At 45.6% G+C, this 19,751-nt stretch overlaps 2 protein-coding genes across 7 annotated transcripts in view; one reads left to right on the top strand and one right to left on the bottom strand.

The window, feature by feature from the left end:
• LOC138982536 (coiled-coil domain-containing protein CG32809-like) overlaps positions 1–19,751 on the bottom strand; it is a 175,998-nt gene that overhangs the window by 84,256 nt on the left and 71,991 nt on the right. The gene's annotated exons all lie outside the window — the stretch shown is intronic.
• LOC138982546 (uncharacterized) overlaps positions 15,612–19,751 on the top strand; it is a 243,226-nt gene continuing 239,086 nt past the window's right edge. Inside the window, exon 1 of the mRNA XM_070355861.1 lies at positions 15,612–17,382. Coding sequence (XP_070211962.1) covers positions 16,300–16,788 — 489 coding nt within the window. The 5' untranslated portion in view covers positions 15,612–16,299 and the 3' untranslated portion in view covers positions 16,789–17,382. The remainder of the gene's footprint in view (positions 17,383–19,751) is intronic.

The following is a 19,751-nucleotide window of genomic DNA, read 5'->3' as shown; positions in this document are numbered from 1 at the left end:
TGTAAACCTCGTTTGTTTGTTTGTTTGTTTGCTTAACGCCCAGCCGACCACGAAGGGCCATATCAGGGCGGTGCTGCTTTGACATATAACGTGCGCCACACACAAGACAGAAGTCGCAGCACAGACTTCATGTCTCACCCAGTCACATTATTCTGACACCGGACCAACCAGTCTTAGCACTAACCCCATAATGCCAGACGCAAGGCGGAGCAGCCACTAAATTGCCAATTTTAAAGTCTTAGGTATGACCCGGCCGGGGTTCGAACCCACGACCTCCCGATCACGGGGCGGACGCCTTACCACTAGGCCAACCGTGCCGGTTTATAATTATGTAAACCTCGTGAAGATATTAATTTTGTTTGTTTTATAACTCAAGCTTCGTTCACATGATAACAAACGCTCAAAAACCTTACTCTATATTTTGGAAAACGAAAGTACACGTTGTAAACGAGCTGCAAAAAAACCCAAAAGCCATGAAAATATATCCCAGCTCTGTGAGTGTAAAAAAAAAGTAAACCTGCAAACACGGACTGTGGCTTTAAGGCGAGGAGCAGCGGTATTTAACAGACGTCAATGTGAACACAGCCAACAGGCCTGGGCAAATCGATTTCACCCTCCAACCCACAACCCCTAAACCCCCATGGAGAAAAAATATCCCTCCTCGCCGCCACTAGTGTGGCAATGAATCATCAGAAAAGCTGTTTGAAAGTCGTTGCGCGACTGCAGAAGAAAAGTTTAAGTGCAGACAGATCAAATCGTGTCTCAAAAAACGTTGTCCTTTCTTTGGAAAAGAGTGTGGGATGCACTGCGCGTATCATGGATGATGACTGAATCACACTAAGAACGAAGCGATGGCCGAATCGGAGGCAGGTGCAAGTGGGTTGCTATCAATAAATCAATATGAGGCTTATATCGCGCGTATTCCGTGGGTACAGTTCTAAGCGCAGGGATTTATTTTTTAATTTTTTTTAATTTTTATGCAATTTATATCGCGCACATATTCAAGGCGCAGGGATTTATTTATGCCGTGTGAGATGGAATTTCTTTACACAATACATCACGCATTCACATCGGCCAGCAGATCGCAGCCATTTCGGCGCATATCCTACTTTTCGCGGCCTATTATTCCAAGTCACACGGGTATTTTGGTGGACATTTTTATCTATGCCAATACAATTTTGCCAGGAAAGACCCTTTTGTCAATCGTGGGATCTTTAACGTGCACACCCCAATGTAGTGTACACGAAGGGACCTCGGTTTTTCGTCTCATCCGAAAGACTAGCACTTGAACCCACCACCTAGGTTAGGAAAGGGGGGAGAAAATTGCTAACGCCCTGACCCAGGGTCGAACTCGCAACCTCTCGCTTCCGAGCGCAAGTGCGTTACCACTCGGCCGCTCAACACTCCAATGACAAGTTAAAAAGTTAAGAAAAATGAATGAAGTAATTGCAGTACTTCTTGTGGCCGAACTGCACAAAACACACCACACACACACATACACACACACACACACACACACACACACACACACACACACACACACACACACACACACACACACACACATACACACACACACACACAGAGTCCAGGTAGTTGTTACATATGTCTGCAAAGAATGCGGTCACAGGAGACATCCTGGGGGGCGTATCACACTGCATGTAGATGACATACTCTTTTAGTCTGCGTGGGGGGGAAAACGTCTGGGTAAAAAATTGCCAACAGGAAGAAAGCTGGCGCTCGTTCTCCAGTATAATGTATGTTCACACTTTTTGGATAAGGTCATCAAGTCACAAGTGTTTTCTAAGAAACTACATTTATTTCAATAACTTTTTACTGTCCTAATCTCACTTTACTAATCTTCCTGTTTTCCCCATATGTACCCCGGGACGTCCCCCCTGGTTAATGCGTCAAACTTTTTAAAGGAGATCAAGATTTTAATAAGATTAGAGCAACAAACGTGAAGGTTTATTGGCTTTTTTTGTAACCTTCTTCACTTTACTGTTTCGACTCAAAGATAAATACTTTCAAACACGGAGACCATCGTGTAAACTGAGAAGGGAAACACGATTGAATCGGTCCCGAATAGCCAAACAGGTTGAAGGGACATTCAAAACCAACAAACCCCCATCGTGTACACTACATTGGGGTGTGCACGTTAAAGATCCCACGATTGACAAAAGGGTCTTTCCTGGCAAAATTGTATAGGCATAGATAAAAATGTCCACCAAAATACCCGTGTGACTTGGAATAATAGGCCGTGAAAAGTAGGATATGCGCCGAAATGGCTGCGATCTGCTGGCCGATGTGAATGCGTGATGTATTGTGTAAAAAAAAATCCATCTCACACGGCATAAATAAATCCCTGCGCCTTGAATATGTGCGCGATATAAATTGCATAAAAAATTTAAAATATTAAAATCCCTGCGCTTAGAACTGTACCCACGGAATACGCGCGATATAAGCCTCATATTGATCGATTGATTGATCCCAAATGTACCGTGTCTGCAGAAAACAATACATTTGCTGTACATATTGCTCTTATACTCTTCCGTCGTCTTCTTCCTTCAGTTAGAGTCCGAAACTAATTCAAATGTCATCAGACGACTTGTCAATCAAGAGACTCGGAGGACTAGTTCAAATGACAGACACTTGTCATCGCCTACCACATCCCCATCCCCTTTTTCAACTCCTCCTCTCGTGATGGTTAAAGACTTCCATGGGGGGGAATTCAAGAGAGCCAAGATGTGATTAATTCCTCTAGCATGGCTGCACAGTCGGAAAGAGCGACGGCGGCAATCAGGTCGGGTCAGCAATCTACAAGGAGGAAGAGAAGAAACACTACGGATGGAATCACTGCGGATGGACTCCTAAACAAAATCGACCGGTCATCGCCTGCCCTTGACCGATGGGCAAACTCCCTCCAGGGGCGTTGTGCAGGGCAACCGTGGGGCGTTGTGCAGGGCAATTATGGGGCGTTGTGCAGGGCAACTGTCCTCCAGGTTGGCAATATCTGCATTTGCTCAGTTAGGAAACTAGGAGGAAAGGAGAGGAGGGGTCTACGTAATAGCTTACCATGTCCACAACTCAATTCTTATGATGGAAGTTTTCCATAATTGATATTTAGAAAAGTTATCTGTAAAAATAGTTTAGTAAGTCTTGTTCGCCCTATTTGTTCATAACCCTTTTAGAAATCTCCAGCTACGAAACCAGAAGAAAAACAGAGGAACAGCCAACGATATCCACAACTTAATTCCATATGATGGGAGTTCCTCGTTGGCCTAGAAACAGTTCAGTGGTCCTTATTCGTCCATTCTTTCTTTCTTTCTTTCTTTCTTTGATGTTTAAACGTCGTTTTCAACCACGAAGGTTATATCGCGACGGTTATTCGTCCATAAATTCATAAGACCTTGAAAAGTGTTCAGTGCATGCATCCTCGACTTGTCACAAGAAAATCAGCTGGACACTACAGCAGTGGACTGGACACTACTAAATTGCTGTCCTACGTCAAATTCAAACCAATACGTACAAACATTTGTTGTCGATCTTGACCTTAATGCCTTCCTTACAGACTAATTCCAAACATTTTACAGGTACGGGAGCTCAAGTAGTGTTGGATATCGTAGTTTTAAAACAGAAGACTTGTCTATTACCACTTTTTTGCTTAAAAAATAACACAGGCGCAGTGGTTCTGCAATGCCGGAAGTCTACAACGAATTCAACCTGTTGTTTAAATCTACCGGCATCTCATCAAAAGCAAACAGCTCTGGAATCACCGCTGTAATAATCATCACAACCACTCACAATGAAATAAACTGAACAAGTCGAACACAGCCTCGGGGACAAACGCCAGACACTGCAATATTTCCCATAAATAAATGATCATCCCTGGATCTAGGTCTCCCAGTATCTCCTCCGCAGCTGCTATTCTGGATCATCCTCCACACCGCACAAGGTCACCCTAACATTTCTTCACTGACTCAACAGCTGCAAGCAAGATTTCCTTTTTTATGTCAGAAGTGCACACTCGCAGCTATCACAGACACTGTTGGCACCCGATGAGCAATTTCTGGCATTAAAAAGACCGGTCATCAGTGCCTAAAACTCCAAGGGAATGACTCACGGCGTTCACCCAGAATCAATGGTCACCACAGCTTGCTACACGGACGAACGAGGAGGGAAAAACTGAGAGGGAAAGAGCGAAAGCAATGTTCCCGTGTCCCCTCTCCCATTGCTAGGCCTTTCTCGTACAAGCATGACGAGGATGGAGGGACAGAGAAGTCTGAGCCGTGCTGGAATCCCAAACACAGATGGCACTCAGGACTCAACAAATTGGTCCCTCCCTCAAGGCCACGTCATCACACATCGATTACTGAGTTCCAAGCCCCCTCCTTGTCGCTTGTCCCTAAACCCCCTTTCCAAGGTCACTTCAGTGTTTTTTGCTGCCAGTTATAAAGCCCTTTAAGTTTTCATTTTGTCCCGCTTAGCGCCTCTTTTTATCACTCCTGTCTGCAGCTTCAACACTGTCTAAACTAACCTGCTATTGTGAGTGGGAAATCGAACAAAGTATCTTCTTAGCCTGTCAAGTTCAGCTGTCTCGTTTCAGTGTTAACGTTGCTGTTTTTATCAATCTTAACGTCCCTTTTTACACTCGTCTTCTCAACCTGAGCCGTAAGAGTGTAAAAAGAATGGGAAGATTGTTCGCAATTGCATATAGGTGTGTGCGTGTTACCCACTTTACTTTACTTTGTGACGTCTCTTCTGAAAATTATAATCGACACGTGTTTCTTCTTCTTCTTCTGCGTTTGTGGGCTGAAACTCCCACTTGCACGAGTGGAATTTTACGTGTATGACTGTTTTTACCCCGCCATTTAGGCAGCCATACGCCGCTTTCGGAGGAAGCATGCTGGGTATTTTCATGTTTCTATAACCCACCGAACTCTGACATGGATTACAGGATCGTTTCCGTGCGCACTTGATCTTGTGCTTGCGTGTACACACGAAGGGGGATAATCCACTAACAGGTCTGCACATAAGTTGACCTGGGAGATGGGAAAAAATCTCCAAACTTAACCCACCAGGCGGCCGCGGCCGGGATTCGAACCCTCGACCTTCCGATTAAGAGGCCGACGTCTTACCGCCCCGCCACAGCGCCCGTCAGACACGCGTTGAAAGTGTCTGCACGAAATATTTAATTGTGACTAATCTAAACGGACGTCAACACGACTGAAAAGGATGAAAATGATTCTGATTAGGCTCAACTGCCTAATCCGCGCAGCCTTGTGTTCTCTCTCATTAATAAATTCAGTTTCGCATTTCAAATATGAACCGACAAATGTGTTGCTACTGCTAACGACATCAATCCCATGACCATGAGAAATTGTAAAAACAACACCGAAGTAGAAAATCACGGAGTCTGCCAAAGTCGCTGAAACAATCAGGAAGTGTGTAGGTAACCCACATGACTATGCCGGCTCAATTAAGTCGTCCACATTTAGCCAATATGAACAAACCAATGTAGCAACTGCTAAACATACTGATGCTGAAGAGTATACCGAAGTCGCTGGAAATGTGATAATCCAGAAGGAGGAAAATACCACAAACGACTATGCCGGCAAATCATCATCATTTCTCAAAGACTGCATTTGGCCAATATTCCGTACAAACCAATGTAGCAACCACTAAACATACTGATGCTGAAGATCTCAGAGTTTACCCAAGTCGCTGAAAATGTGATACTCCCGAAGGGTGAAAGTACCACAAACGACTATACCGGCAAATCATCCACATTTCTCCAAGACTGCATTTGGCCAATATGAACAAACCAATGTAGCAACCACCAATACTGATGCTGAAGAGGGTACCGAAGTCGCTGGAAATGTGATAATCCAGAAGGGTGCTTGTACCAAAAACGACCATGCCAGAAAATCCGTCATCAACGCTTCTCCAAGACGGCATATCTACAGGTCTGCACGGTGCTAGTACCACGAAAGACTATGTCGTCAAATCATGCACGTTTCTCCAAGACTTCGTTTCTACCATCACGGTGCTAGTACCACAAAAGACTATGTCGTCAAATCATGCACGTTTCTCCAAGACAGCATGTCTACCAGCACGGTGCTAGTACCACAAAAGACTATGTCGTCAAATCATGCACGTTTCTCCAAGACAGCATGTCTACCAGCACGGTGCTAGTACCACAAAAGACTTGTCGTCAAATCATAAACGTTTCTCCAAGACAGCATGTCTACCAGCACAGTGCTGGTGCCACAAAAGACTATGTCGTAAAATCATAACGTTTCTCCAAGACAGCATGTCTACCAGCACAGTGCTAGTACCACAAAAGACTTGTCGTCAAATCATGCACGTTTCTCCAAGACAGCATGTCTACCAGCACGGTGCTAGTACCACAAAAGACTATGTCGTCAAATCATGCACGTTTCTCCAAGACAGCATGTCTACCAGCACGGTGCTAGTACCACAAAAGACTATGTCGTCAAATCATGCACGTTTCTCCAAGACTTCGTTTCTACCAGCACGGTGCTAATAACAGCCATGTCCAGCCTTTGCCGTGCTAACCAGTGGTCAGCAGTTTCCGCCTCTGTCAGTAAAGCCACGGTCAGCCTGTCAATACCGCTAATCACCCCAGTTCTCCCGCCACTGCCTGACTGATGCCTGTCACTGACCGCTGGCCGTTGTTCACGGCAGGCAATAATAAGCAGTCACAACCGGCCATTTCTGGCTCCTAGCATTAGTAATTACGTTATGTCCCAAATAGACGATAGTTCTGGGGGCAGAAAAACCAAGCTAGCATATTTAGCATAGCCATTTCTGGTCTGTAATTACGCCAACGTTAATCCAAAGCAGCGATGTCCAGACTCGGACTAGTAATATGCGGAATGATGAGCAGCTGCAACCTCGAACTTGCCCTAGCGACCACATTAAAAGATCCCGGCCATGACCAGTTTTTTTCGATTTAATTCACTTTTCCATAGGCTGATAGCAACCACCTGTCTATAACGACCACTTTTGGTGGGTCCCCTGAGTGGTTGTTTGTTATGGACAGGTTCGACTGTACAACTGGCCGTGCATGTTCCTGGCCTGTAACCACGCCAGCGTCACACAACCCCCACCATGTCTAGAGACTGTACAACTGGCCGTGCATGTTCCTGGCCTGTAATCACGCCAGCGTCACACAACCCCCACCATGTCTAGAGACTGTACGACTGGCCGTGCATGTTCCTGGCCTGTAATCCCGCCAGCGTCACACAACACCCGCCATGTTTAGAGACTGTACAACTGGCCATGCATGTTCCTGGCCTGTAATCACGCCAGCGTCACACAACCCCCACCATGTCTAGAGACTGTACGACTGGCCGTGCATGTTCCTGGCCTGTAATCACGCCAGCGTCACACAACCTCCACCATGTCTAGAGACTGTACAACTGGCCGTGCATGTTCCTGGCCTGTAATCACGCCAGCGTCACACAACCCCCGCCATGTCTAGAGACTGTACAACTGGCCATGCATGTTCCTGGCCTGTAATCACGCCAGCGTCACACAACCCCCACCATGTCTAGAGACTGTACAACTGGCCATGCATGTTCCTGGCCTGTAATCACGCCAGCGTCACACAACACCCGCCATGTTTAGAGACTGTACAACTGGCCGTGCATGTTCCTGGCCTGTAATCACGCCAGCGTCACACAACACCCGCCATGTCCAGACTGACTCAGACTAATATGCGGAATGCAGAACGACTGACAGAGACGCAGGAAGGCTTTCAGACAGAAGATTAGCAAACAATCAACCGTCTCTGCATGCACGATATTTGTCTTGACTTGACTATCACACAGGATCTGGTTACCTTCTTAGTCCACCAGCAAAAGCACAAACCGAATACTAGTACTGCGCGTCAATAGTTTACCGAGCCGCTGAATACAACCAAGTTATAACTCAGACTATACATATTCAAACACCGTTAGAAACTATGTAATATCCTGGGCACCACTTAACTTTCAGACGATGCACAACTGGTTGTTTGAATTATGTTAATCTCATGAAGGCACGCGCCTGACAGATTGACACAAAACTTGCTTCAAAAGTTGTTACTGCTGAAAATAGTAACACGTTTTCACGCCTCCTGTCTAAACTTGAATAAAGCTGATATAACATTCAATACATATTACTATGGAGAATTAAAGACTCATTTTCAAAAGCCAGATATTTCGAGCCCATGGATGTGTTACTTTGTCAACTTAGCGTGCATATTATTGTCCCAATTTCACCAAGCTTCACATCCCAAAAACGATTAAGAATTCCAATTCACGCTTATTATTACAAGTTTTGTCAACACTGATATGATTTCAGATGATAGAAACCCGGATAATTTATTTGTCACCTCACACTTTCAGACGGTTTAAACAAAGGTTCAGATTTCGTCACTCAACAGTTTCAGTCGTTCAACACATGTCTTCATCATTTCACGGTTTTAAACAATTCAACACGGTTTCAGACAATCGGACACATGTTAGCCGTCTCCACACGATTTCCATTGCCAACACCCTTCAGGGTTTTTTTTTAGTCATCACACGATTTCAGACGAATCAACACAGGCTAGATAGTTAAGATGTTCGTCACCGTAAGACTTCTGACGACTAGATACAACGAAGACTTAGTGACAATATGAGTGTAGACGAATCTACACGCACAGGTTTTTAATCCTCGCACGACTGAAGACAATTACACAGACGTTCTGATTAAAATCAAGGCAATCACACACTGGCAGTGTCCATGTGCGCCGGACACTAAGTGGTCAACGGCGGCCATGCAGGCAGTTCAAGGCCCACCAGGGTGGCCAGGCAAGCGCCTGGTAGCATTTCATTGTTTTAGGCCAACAAATCAATGCCTGGAGGAAACACCCCCTCCCCCAACCCCTGATCCCCAACCCCCCCTTCCCCACCCTCTTTCTTTCCTTTCTCTTCTCCTCTCGCGATTCGATTGCCCGCCCTCCTCAGAGCCGGAGTCAATGCAGTTACTGTCTTCATTTCCCTTGCTCCAAAAGCCAGTTAGTGCAGAAAGGGCTGGAATATAGCACGAGCAACGAATGACTAACCCTGCGAAATATCATCCCCATCGGAATTAGAAAGTAGATGGAGGGATTGGTGGCTGTGGAGGCAGAGACAGTCAAAGGATAGAAGAATCTGGTTCATTAAGGTCTTGGTTTAGAAAACGAAGGACAATAACTTGTAACACGTAGAAATCATCGCCTCCCCCCCCCCCCCCCCCCCCCCACATGGTCACATCGAATATATGCAGCACATTGGCCAACTTTTCATGGATCTGTGCAATTTCTATAAAACAAATTGTGAACATTTGTGTGCGCCAATGCAGGCCAACAAGGATGTTTTAGACCATACTGAGTTTTGGTTTCCTCAACGAACAGAGAAATTTAAAGGAAGAAATAGGGAAAGAGGGTGAAAAAACACAGCAAAAGTGCAAAGATAATCGAGACAGGGAGAGAGACAGATACCTGAGAAACAGAGAAAAAAGATACAAAACCATAGAGACAGACGGGGACAGTGAAGCAACCCCAAGTTCTCCACAATCACGAGAGAGAGAGAGAGAGAGAGAGAGAGAGAGAGAGAGAGAGAGAGAGAGAGAGAGAGAGAGAGACGGAGAGAGAGAAGAGAGAGAGAGAGAGAAGAGAGAGAAGAGAGAGAGAGAGAAGAGAGAGAGAGAGAGAGCGAGAGAGAGAGAGAGAGAGAAGAGAGAGAGAAGAGAGAGGAGAGAGAGGAGAGAGAGAGAGAAGAGAGAGAGAGAGAGAGAAGAGAGAGAGAGAGAGAAGAGAAGAGAGAGAAGAGAGAGCGAGAGAGGGGGAGAAGAGAAGAGAAAGAGAGAGAGAGAGAGAGAGAGAGAAAGAGAGAGAGAGAGAAACCTCTTACAAAGCACTATACAGGGTGCACTCCGTGCAGAGGTTGGTCTGCTGAATTATGTTTTCTACTGACCACACTGGGCACTGGACAAGATAAGCAAACTGTTGGCAGCGAAGTAAAATACCTCGTCATGTATTCCAACCCTCAGTAACGTGCCTTCTTTGACTCTCCGTCGAACAAGAAGATAAGACAACAACATAACCCACCCAAACACCCCACCCCCCTTAAAATAAAAGCAAAACAAAACAATAAAACAAAACAACATCCCAGTCACCCCCGTGGTTAGTTCTGACCGACCCGATAGGTCTTTCTAGCCAATCGAAACTGTCACTAGTTTACCTCAAGGTTAACCAACTTATACGAAGACGACCAGAACTGTAATTAGTTGCAAGCCCTGTGGCCACTGATCCAACCTTATAGCCCAAACTGAATTTCCTTCGGGTTAAGCCTGTTCTTAATTGGGCGAAGTCGATTACGCGAAGTGTGCTTCGCGAAGCCTGGCCGCACGAAGCTTCAGCACTGAGTTGTCGGTAAAAAGACATCGTGAAGTCTTCGCAAAGTCGACATCGGGCTCAATTTAAGGACCGCTTACTGACGTTAAACTTCATTGTCTGAGACAATTCATACGTGTGCTCAAAATAACGAAATCCTAGGATTGTTAGAATTGGAGAGACCCGAACAGAACTTGAAAGACAAAGTCAACCTCATCAGTCAAGGGCATAAACATTCGATTTTAGCCTCGATTGAGACCGCGCCCATCAAAATCTGATTCAGTTAGTGATTTCAAACAAAAAGTATTTTCGAAGTATGTATCCGGATTATTATTATGAATTTTTAAGGAGAAGCGAAATATTTAGTGATAACTACACTTTCAGATTTAAAAAAAAAAGAAGATAAAAACACACTCGGTGCAAAAATTTACTTCGTTTGAAGATCACTAGTCCGAGAAAACAAAACGTGGGGAAGGTGGGTATGGAGAACGAAACTGAACGGTAGCGGGGGGTGGGGGGGGGGAGGGTCAATGGAGGTGCGACCCCTGGCCCTTCTTATCTTGCATCTCCCCCGCCTCCTGATTACCTTCCTTACTGTCTTGTTGGACCTACGGCTTTCCTTAACGCCCACACCGCCAACCAACACGAGGGGCGGGGACGTAGCTCAGTTGGTAGCGCGCTGGCTTTGTAGCCAGTTGGTCGCTATCAGCGTGGGTTCAATCCCCACGTTCGGCGAGAGATTTATTTCTCGGAGTCAACTTTGTGCAGACTCTCTTCGGTGTCCGAACACCCCCGTGTGCACACATGCGCACGAAAAAGATCCCACGTTCACAGCAAAAGTCTCAGGGCTTGGAAAACACGAAGACACGCATGCATCATCTCTCGTCTCTGATTATCATGATCGTATTTCGATACTTTGACGAGACAAACCCAATGCTGGTGTGTCGAAGAAGACAGCCACAGCGGGCTTGTTCGAATCAAAGTATCACACCATATCTTCAGCGTATTACCAATACCTGTCCCAATATAGACCAGTTGATCTAAGAGGACGTTAAGCAGCCAACACGAGTTAAGAACCGCTTATCGATACGTTGCATCGAGCCGTTCCAAACTTAAATCGACGCCAGCGAAGCAAAAGGACGGATGAACGGACAGACAGACAGACAGACAGACGGACACAAGACGGACACACAATCGAAAAGGCAGACGGGCACTAGCACGAACGCAAGAACATACGATAGACACAACAAGGTCAGTCCCCAGAAGTAGCGCTGTGAAATGAGAAGGTACCTTAGATTTCCAGTACAAAGAATAACAACAACAACTGTAAATTCAGGTGAATCATCGATAAATTATAGTGTCATGTACGTCAGTACACGCACGGCTACTTAGAGACAACCGTGTAGCATTCGTATGTGCATTTATTGTTTCATTCACTGATGGTCAAGAAAGTTCAAAAGCCAGCCACAATCCAACAAGCAATCCAGCCCCGTTCAGAACTGGGCACACACACAATTTGACCATCGCCACCACTGCACTCAATGTCCATATTTACCACACATACTGCGTATATACACGTTCGTTGACATTTATCAAAGATCTTAAAAGAACACACGAACTCTGAATCCAGCCTATACTCACAGCAAGCAGTGTTTTGAGTTGTGGCTGTTTTAATGTCAAGTCAACAGAAGTAGGTCAACACTGTCCACGGGTTGTCTATCCTCTCGCATGTTTCACGTGCCCCAAGTGTTAAGAAGGTTGACCGGTACCGACAATTTCTGTCTTGGCCACACACACGCCGTGAGAGAGAGAGAGAGAGAGAGAGAGAGAGAGAGAGAGAGAGAGAGAGAGAGAGAGAGAGAGATAGAGACAGAGAGAGACAGAGAGACAGAGACAGAGACACAGAGAGAGAGACAGACTGACACAGAGACAGACAAAGAGAGACAGAGACAGACATACAAAGAGACAGACATACAAAGAGACAGACAGACAGATACAAAGACTGAGAGACACACACACACACACACACACACACACACACCCACTGACCGACCCGTCGCCAGACAAACGGGTTGGTCACTGCTAACATGTCATCTTTAAAAGACAAAACATGAACGTTGAATTGGTTAATTCTCCTCTTACCAAAGTCATATTTTGACACCGAAGAAATTGAAATGAAAAAACACTCATAAATCACTCTTAATAGTCTTTATCCTGCATACCAACCATACAGGAAGCGAGACAATGAGAAAAGGAAGTATGGCAAATGAATCCAAACCGTGCCGATACGTTAGGGCAGACCAACAAAACAAAACAAAAAAGGCTTCGCAAAGTCAATTCCGGGCTCAATACAATCACGGAAGGCCTTTGGACACTCGCGTAAACTTTCTTTTCTTTCTTTATTTGGTGTTTAACGTCGTTTTCAACCACGAAGGTTATATCGCGACGGGGAAAAGGGGGGGGGGGGGGGGGGAGATGGGATAGAGCCACTTGTTAATTGTTTCTTGTTCACAAAAGCACTAATCAAAAAATTGCTCCAGGGGCTTGCAACGTAGTACAATATATTACCTTACTGGGAGAATGCAAGTTTCCAGTACAAAGGACTTAACATTTCTTACATACTGCTTGACTAAAATCTTTACAAACATTGACTATATTCTATACAAGAAACACTTAACAAGGGTAAAAGGAGAAACAGAATCCGTTAGTCGCCTCTTACGACATGCTGGGGAGCATCGGGTAAATTCTTCCCCCTAACCCGCGGTGGGTTCGCGTAAACTAATCACGGAGACAGGAGGACAGGGACCTTTAATTAAACACTCCACTTTCCACTACCCGGCAGCGCACGAGTCTTCACACGAATTTGAGCCTCTAATGGTTCCCATGATACTTTGGTAATTACACCGAGGGGTAAGAGCAGTGGGATGGGAAGACGAGACGCAGGGCAGAGACGGAAGAGCCTTCTTCTCGGTGGAGAAAAATTACACTGGACATTGGACACCCTGGCCGGACACAAATTCAGCTTACGGCTAGCGTGTTCAGAACCCAGGGTCCGTCTTGGATGCTTTCAAGGCCAACGGTGCGTTGTGTTTGGCCGACAACCATTGACAAAAACTTAAATTACTTAGATAAAATCGAACAACAACAACAACAACAACAACAACAAATAAGTGAAAAAATAAATAAAATAAACGAACATCAGAACAATCCCTTCCTCTTTCTACCCCCAACCTATCCCCCCCACACACACACACACCACTCCCCTTGCTCCCACAACAAGAACAAAGCTTCAAAACGAGAAAATCCCATCTCGCTTACAAAACGAGACAAAATCCTTTCACAATTTTCCCTACAAGCATGGCGTCAATTTGGAAAGTATGTGACTGTAAAAGGCCGGCCAAGTAAAGTGCAAAAATCTGAGAACATTCAACTATTCAAACAAACGGAACTTCTTCGATAAGTCTAGTTATATTAGTATCGGTATACCAATCTAATCAATCTACAGACGGACAGTTGACAGAAAGAAGACGACATCTATCTTCAGGGTTAGTATTTTCATGGGAAATGAAAGTCACTGGCGCCTGGGGCGTCCAATTGACTATCTTGTCACACGATGACACTACAAAGGAATCTAGTCGCATCTGATCAGGATCGAATTCCGGGGCAAGTCAGTTCACCAAAAAAAGTGTTCCCAGAAACTTCCTTGCCATTTCCGTCCCGTTGTGCCTTGCGGACTTTTTGGTTTTGGGCCAGACTTGAACGGAAAATTGTTTTTCTTTTATCCGCGTGTGAACCACCTTGTAAACCACCTTATAATATATGTGTAAGCGTTCACACTTCTTACCCCTCATTTCCGGCCAAAGTTGTGTTCGTGACCGGCATGCACCGCGACCGGAAATGATCCATGTGATGTGATGCCAAAGCACGAAAGGAAGTCCTGTTTCCTGACGCATGCGCATCTGCAGGTAAATTAATTTTCAGAGAGCTACTGACCTGTGTCTCTCACATAGGATAAACCCTAATTAAAATCAGCTTCTCCTTAAAATTGTGCATGCTCAATAGTACAACTACCGACACGGTTGGCCTAGTGGTAAGGCGTCCGCCCCGTGATCGGGAGGTCGTGGGTTCGAACCCCGGCCGGGTCATATCTAAGACTTTAAAATTGGCAATCTAGTGGCTGCTCCGCCTGGCGTCTGGCATTATGGGGTTAGTGCTAGGACTGGTTGGTCCGGTGTCAGAATAATGTGACTGGGTGAGACATGAAGCCTGTGCTGCGACTTCTGTCTTGTGTGTGGCGCACGTTATATGTCAAAGCAGCACCGCCCTGATATGGCCCTTCGTGGTCGGCTGGGCGTTAAGCAAACAAACAAACAAACAAACAAACAAATAGTACAACTGTGTTCTAGCATACCTTCGTTTGCTTGGTTTGTTTTCATTGTTTTTGTCTTCGTTTATTTGATGTTGTTGTTGTTGTTGTTGTTGTTGTTGTTGTTGTTGTTGTTGTTGCTTGTTTTGTTGTTGTTGGTTTTTTGCTTGTCTCGATGTTTGCGGGGCGAGGGGGGTCTGAAATTAAGTACACAGTGCTAGTGAGGTTATGTAGACGTTAGCATCGTGTACTGCACCGAGAATAGAGGGAATAGATTCTGTGTGGGGTTTTTTGGCTGCAAGATGGGTAGGGCCGGGACAAAGGGGAACAAGGTTGATAATAGAGCGATTACAAGGAGTGTGGAATTAAGTTGCAACACGCATGCACGCGCGCACACATACACACACACACGCACACACGCAGCACGCACGCACACACACACACACCACACACATACACACACACACACACACACACACACACACACTGACACACATACAGTTACAGAGGCCAAGTTGAGACACAGACAGAAACAGAAAAAGAAACTGTACAATCTCGTTCACAGGAAGACAGACACGGAGAGGCAATGTAAAAACTCACGCAATCTTCGTCAGACCATTCCTGGAATAAATCCCCCATGGCATTATTCGAACTCCATGGAAAAGTTTTCTCAAAACATCCAACAACACATTCACAGAAAACTTTCTGCGCAAGGCTAACCGAGACTCAGGCCCACACCCAAATGCCGCACCGAGACACGAGACCTTACGGCACGAATGAAGGGGAAAAGCCGGTATGACAGGAAATTCCGAAGCAGACGACACAACACCACGCAGACGACACAGAATAACTGCAACAGACACCATTTGACCACTAATTGGAATTCCAGTGGGGAAAGTTCAAATATGGTGCTATGGTGCTAAAGAGTAGGACAAGGGGAGTCACTATTGGGGGAAAACACTGACGAAACAATGACAACGAAAGTGAGGTTTTACCTGCCTGTTGGAGAGACTAATAAACCCGTTCTCCGACACTGGCTGCTGAGAACCGTGCAAAGAAATATCTGTTATATACTGTTCAAAAAAAGAAACGCATAGTTGCTACTTGCCAAATTTGTTTTATTTTTCGAAAAAATTAACAGAAAATCCAATATTTAGATTATTTGTTTGAAATTTGGTATGGACACAGTTGAATGCACACACAGTTCATTTGCATCTTCAAATCAATCAGTCAATCAATACGATTGGGTGCCGAGGCTGTCAAGTCAGTAGGGGGTGTGACTGCCTTGAGCAGCAACAACTGCCCGGCACCTTCTGGGCATGGACTGGATCAGATGCCGGATATCTTGCTGTGGGATGGTGTCCCACTCCTCCTGAAGTGCCTGCAATAGATCGCGGTGATTTGCCGGCGCTTCTTCTCGCCTGCGCACACGTCTGTCCAATTCATCCCAGAGGTGTTCTATCGGGTTCATGTCTGGCGACATGGATGGCCAGGGAAGCACCTGGACATGGTGGTCGGTGAGGAACTGGGTGGTGAGTCGTGCTGTGTGCGGGCGAGCGTTGTCCTGCTGGAATATGGCATCCTGGTCAGCCAGAAGAGGAAGGGCGTGTGGGCGCAGAATTTCCTCCACGTATCGCTGGGCAGTTATGCGCCCTTGGACGTGCACCAGGGTGCTCCTTCCAGCGGTATTGATCGCCCCCCACACCATGACGCCTCCACCACCATGAACGGGTGCCTCATCCACACAGTTGGGCGCGAAACGTTCGTTTACTCTCCGGTAGACCCTCCTCCGACCATCATGTCGCTGGAGCAGGAAGTAGGACTCGTCGCTGAACCACACGTGTCTCCAGTGATTCCGGACGGTCCAGCGAAGGTGCTGGTTGCCCCACTGCACTCGGTTCTGGCGATGGCGGCGGGTGAGGGCAGCTCCTCTGTGAGGTCTGCGAGCTCTCAAACCAGCTTCATGCAGGCGGTTCCGCACGGTCTGGTCCGATAATCGGTGTGGCCCGGGGAGAGCCTGGACAGAAGATGAGGCCGACAGGAAACGATTCCGGAGGTGGCGGAGCCGTATGAAGCGGTCGTGAGCAGCAGTTGTCGCCCTTGGTCTTCCCGCTCGTGGCAAGTCAGCAACGGAGCCAGTGGCTTGAAACCTGACCCACAGTCTACTGATGGTGCTCTGGGACACGTGGAAGTGCCTGGCGATTGCACTTGGACTTTGGCCTGCTTGTAAACGACCCAATGCAATTTGGCGGTCTTCTCTGCTCAATCGGGCCATCTTTCGTCGCTGAATTGTCGTCTGATTTTTTTGTGGCGAACAATCCGCTTTTATGGGTTTTGGAAGACATGGTGAGAGCTCAATATTCCCCGAGTTTCACGAGATTACACTGAAGCATGACGAGTGGTCATGCCAAATGAGCAATTTTGACATTGTAGCCACTGATAACGCATGCGTCACGTGCAGAGCTCACTTGTGGCAATGGACGAAAGGTCGACGACCAGATAAACATTTTCTGCAGTTTGGTGGATATCCTTGTAGCCATATAACTAAATTAACCAAATATTACAAGCTATGCGTTTCTTTTTTTGAACAGTATATTCAACCAAAGATCTTCTACTGCTGTACGCTCTTAGCGTAGCAGTAGGCTAGATCTTTCATTCAACTTTGTTTCTTCTTAATATTTTTGTTGTTTTGAGTTTGTGTGTTGTGTTTTTTGTCTTCCCTTTTTCGTTTTTTGTTGTTGACATTCAGTCAAGGGTGTTTACTTTTTGGTTTGACTGTTATGCAAAGGGCGTAATTGCAGCATGTAAAACCATTGCGAAAAGATGAGTTCTCTTTTTCCTGAATCAAAAAGAAAAATGTGTTTAGAATTACTAGCCAATTTGTTATGAGAAAAGAAGTTGTAGCTCGTGGACTTTGTTTTCAATTTCAAGCCACCTCACAGTACAATTGTACATTGGTTTTCTTTTGTTCTCAGAAGTTATATATATATTTTACGTAAAAATCATGTCCAAATTTACTGCGGATGTAAACACTAGCAGTAACTTGGGTCGTCATTTCTGGCAGGATCAAGCTTTAACAGAATGACTGATCGGGTTCATAAACCATTCGTGAGCACTTCTATGCGGCGTTAAAGTGCAGTCCTGAACCATTTCACCACACACACGGTGACACCTCCAACGTGCACTCTGGTCAGGTGCGGATGTGGGCAGACAGAACGGAGAAAGGGAGGGGGGAGGAGAGAAGGTATGGTTAGTGTCAACATTCACCAAACATCGTACATTGTCTTGGAACCTGTCGTCCCTCCTTCCATGTTCGTCCCCAACCCTGCCGGTTCCCTCCCCTCCCCCCTTTACCCCCACCTTATGGTAATGGTGGCGGTCGCTGTTTTTTCTCCCTCTCTTTCTCCCAGCTCCACCCAAACGTCCCGTGTTGACACTTTTTGCTTGATAAAAAAAAGGCCTGGCCCGTCGTGTTCTGCTTGCAAAAGAGAAAACAAAACTCCAACGCTGTTCTATACCTGCGATGCGAATTATCAAGTAAGTGTTTTCGATTATGAATGCTTGCATAATCAGGTCAAGGATAATAGGTGGACATCGTATCAGTTAATTTTACCTGCTTTACAAGCAGGGCGATGAAACCAAAGCCGTGCTTCTCCTACGTAGGGAAGCTTTTTGTGTGGAAGTTCGGTCGTATTATAAAATAATATGCATTATGCGAACTGTTACTGTTCGATCATTTCGCAGCTGCGCTTCAGTGCATGCAAGGCTTCACCGAATTTTCCCACAAGACAGAAAAGCATTTTTTTTTCTATTCTAATTTTTTTTTTATAAATAAAATGACACAAGACAGAAAAGAATAACAAAACAAAAAAACTACTTTGCATCCCCAGAATTGCAACACTGGTTGTATCTAAATTAATAAAAATAGTGTCATTGGATTTTTAACTTTCTATGCTGTAAAAAGAGACTGTTTTGGCTATTTTTCACACTTTTCGGATTGAGGATTTCTTTCATGGCCACCCACACGAGGGTTCCCCTTAAAATCGACCTGACAATGCAATCCGACAAAAACAGTATTTTCGACCTCCCAAAAGGTAAGCATCTCGATTTAGCAACGAACAGTAATCAATTTACAGCAGCTGTCTTTTCTTATCGTAGTCTAGCTGTTCTCCTTGGTTATCGCGCAGAATGTCCAAGCTTCTAACACTAAGTCAGAGCGTTCTCACTAGCCAGCGACCATCCCCGACCTATGGTCACGTTGAGCAGCAAGAAACGGACACAGGCTTGCCGTTATCTGACCGCTAGCTGACTATCACTGACGCAGCCGCCAGAGGACACAGACTGCAAGACTGATCTGCGCTGCATGAGGATCGATCGTTAGTTTGCACTTCTGGTGGTTAGTGTTCCAAACGGTATCACCAGGGGATAGAAACACGGAGAAACACGTATTTACATTGTGTAAGCTGGCACACGTGAATTCTGGGTTTAAGATAAGAAAGAGTTTCATACAGGGTGATGAAAGAACACCCTTGGGAGTTCGGACTTTCCGAAAAGCAACAATACATCACATGTGTCCGTCTTTGAACGCCTTTTTACATTTAGTCAAGATTTGATTGTTTTATGAGAGTAGGGTGGTCTAGGACCTGTGACATCACACCCAACTATTTCCCAAATCAAAGCAACCCACTTATAAGCAGAAGAAAATCAGATAGATCTTCAAATGTACATATGATTTTGAAGAAACACTACTGTTGGACATTTGGAGCATACTACTGAACAACATCCTTGGCTTTTTTATGGCCAGGGTAGTTTTCCTCAAGGTATAAGACAAAGTGTTGACAGCAGGTGTCCTTTATTGTGAGGTGCAATCCGCCCTCGTCGAAGGGTTCTCAAATCAGAGGTACCGTTAGAGTATTATTTGCCCCCCTCTCCCCCCCCCCCCCCCGGCTTCTATTATCT

This window comes from Littorina saxatilis, linkage group LG12 (genome assembly GCF_037325665.1).
Source record: "Littorina saxatilis isolate snail1 linkage group LG12, US_GU_Lsax_2.0, whole genome shotgun sequence".
Taxonomy (NCBI): domain Eukaryota; kingdom Metazoa; phylum Mollusca; class Gastropoda; order Littorinimorpha; family Littorinidae; genus Littorina; species Littorina saxatilis.
Note: the sequence above shows the minus strand (reverse complement) of the source record. Positions and strands in the feature narration are given on the sequence as shown.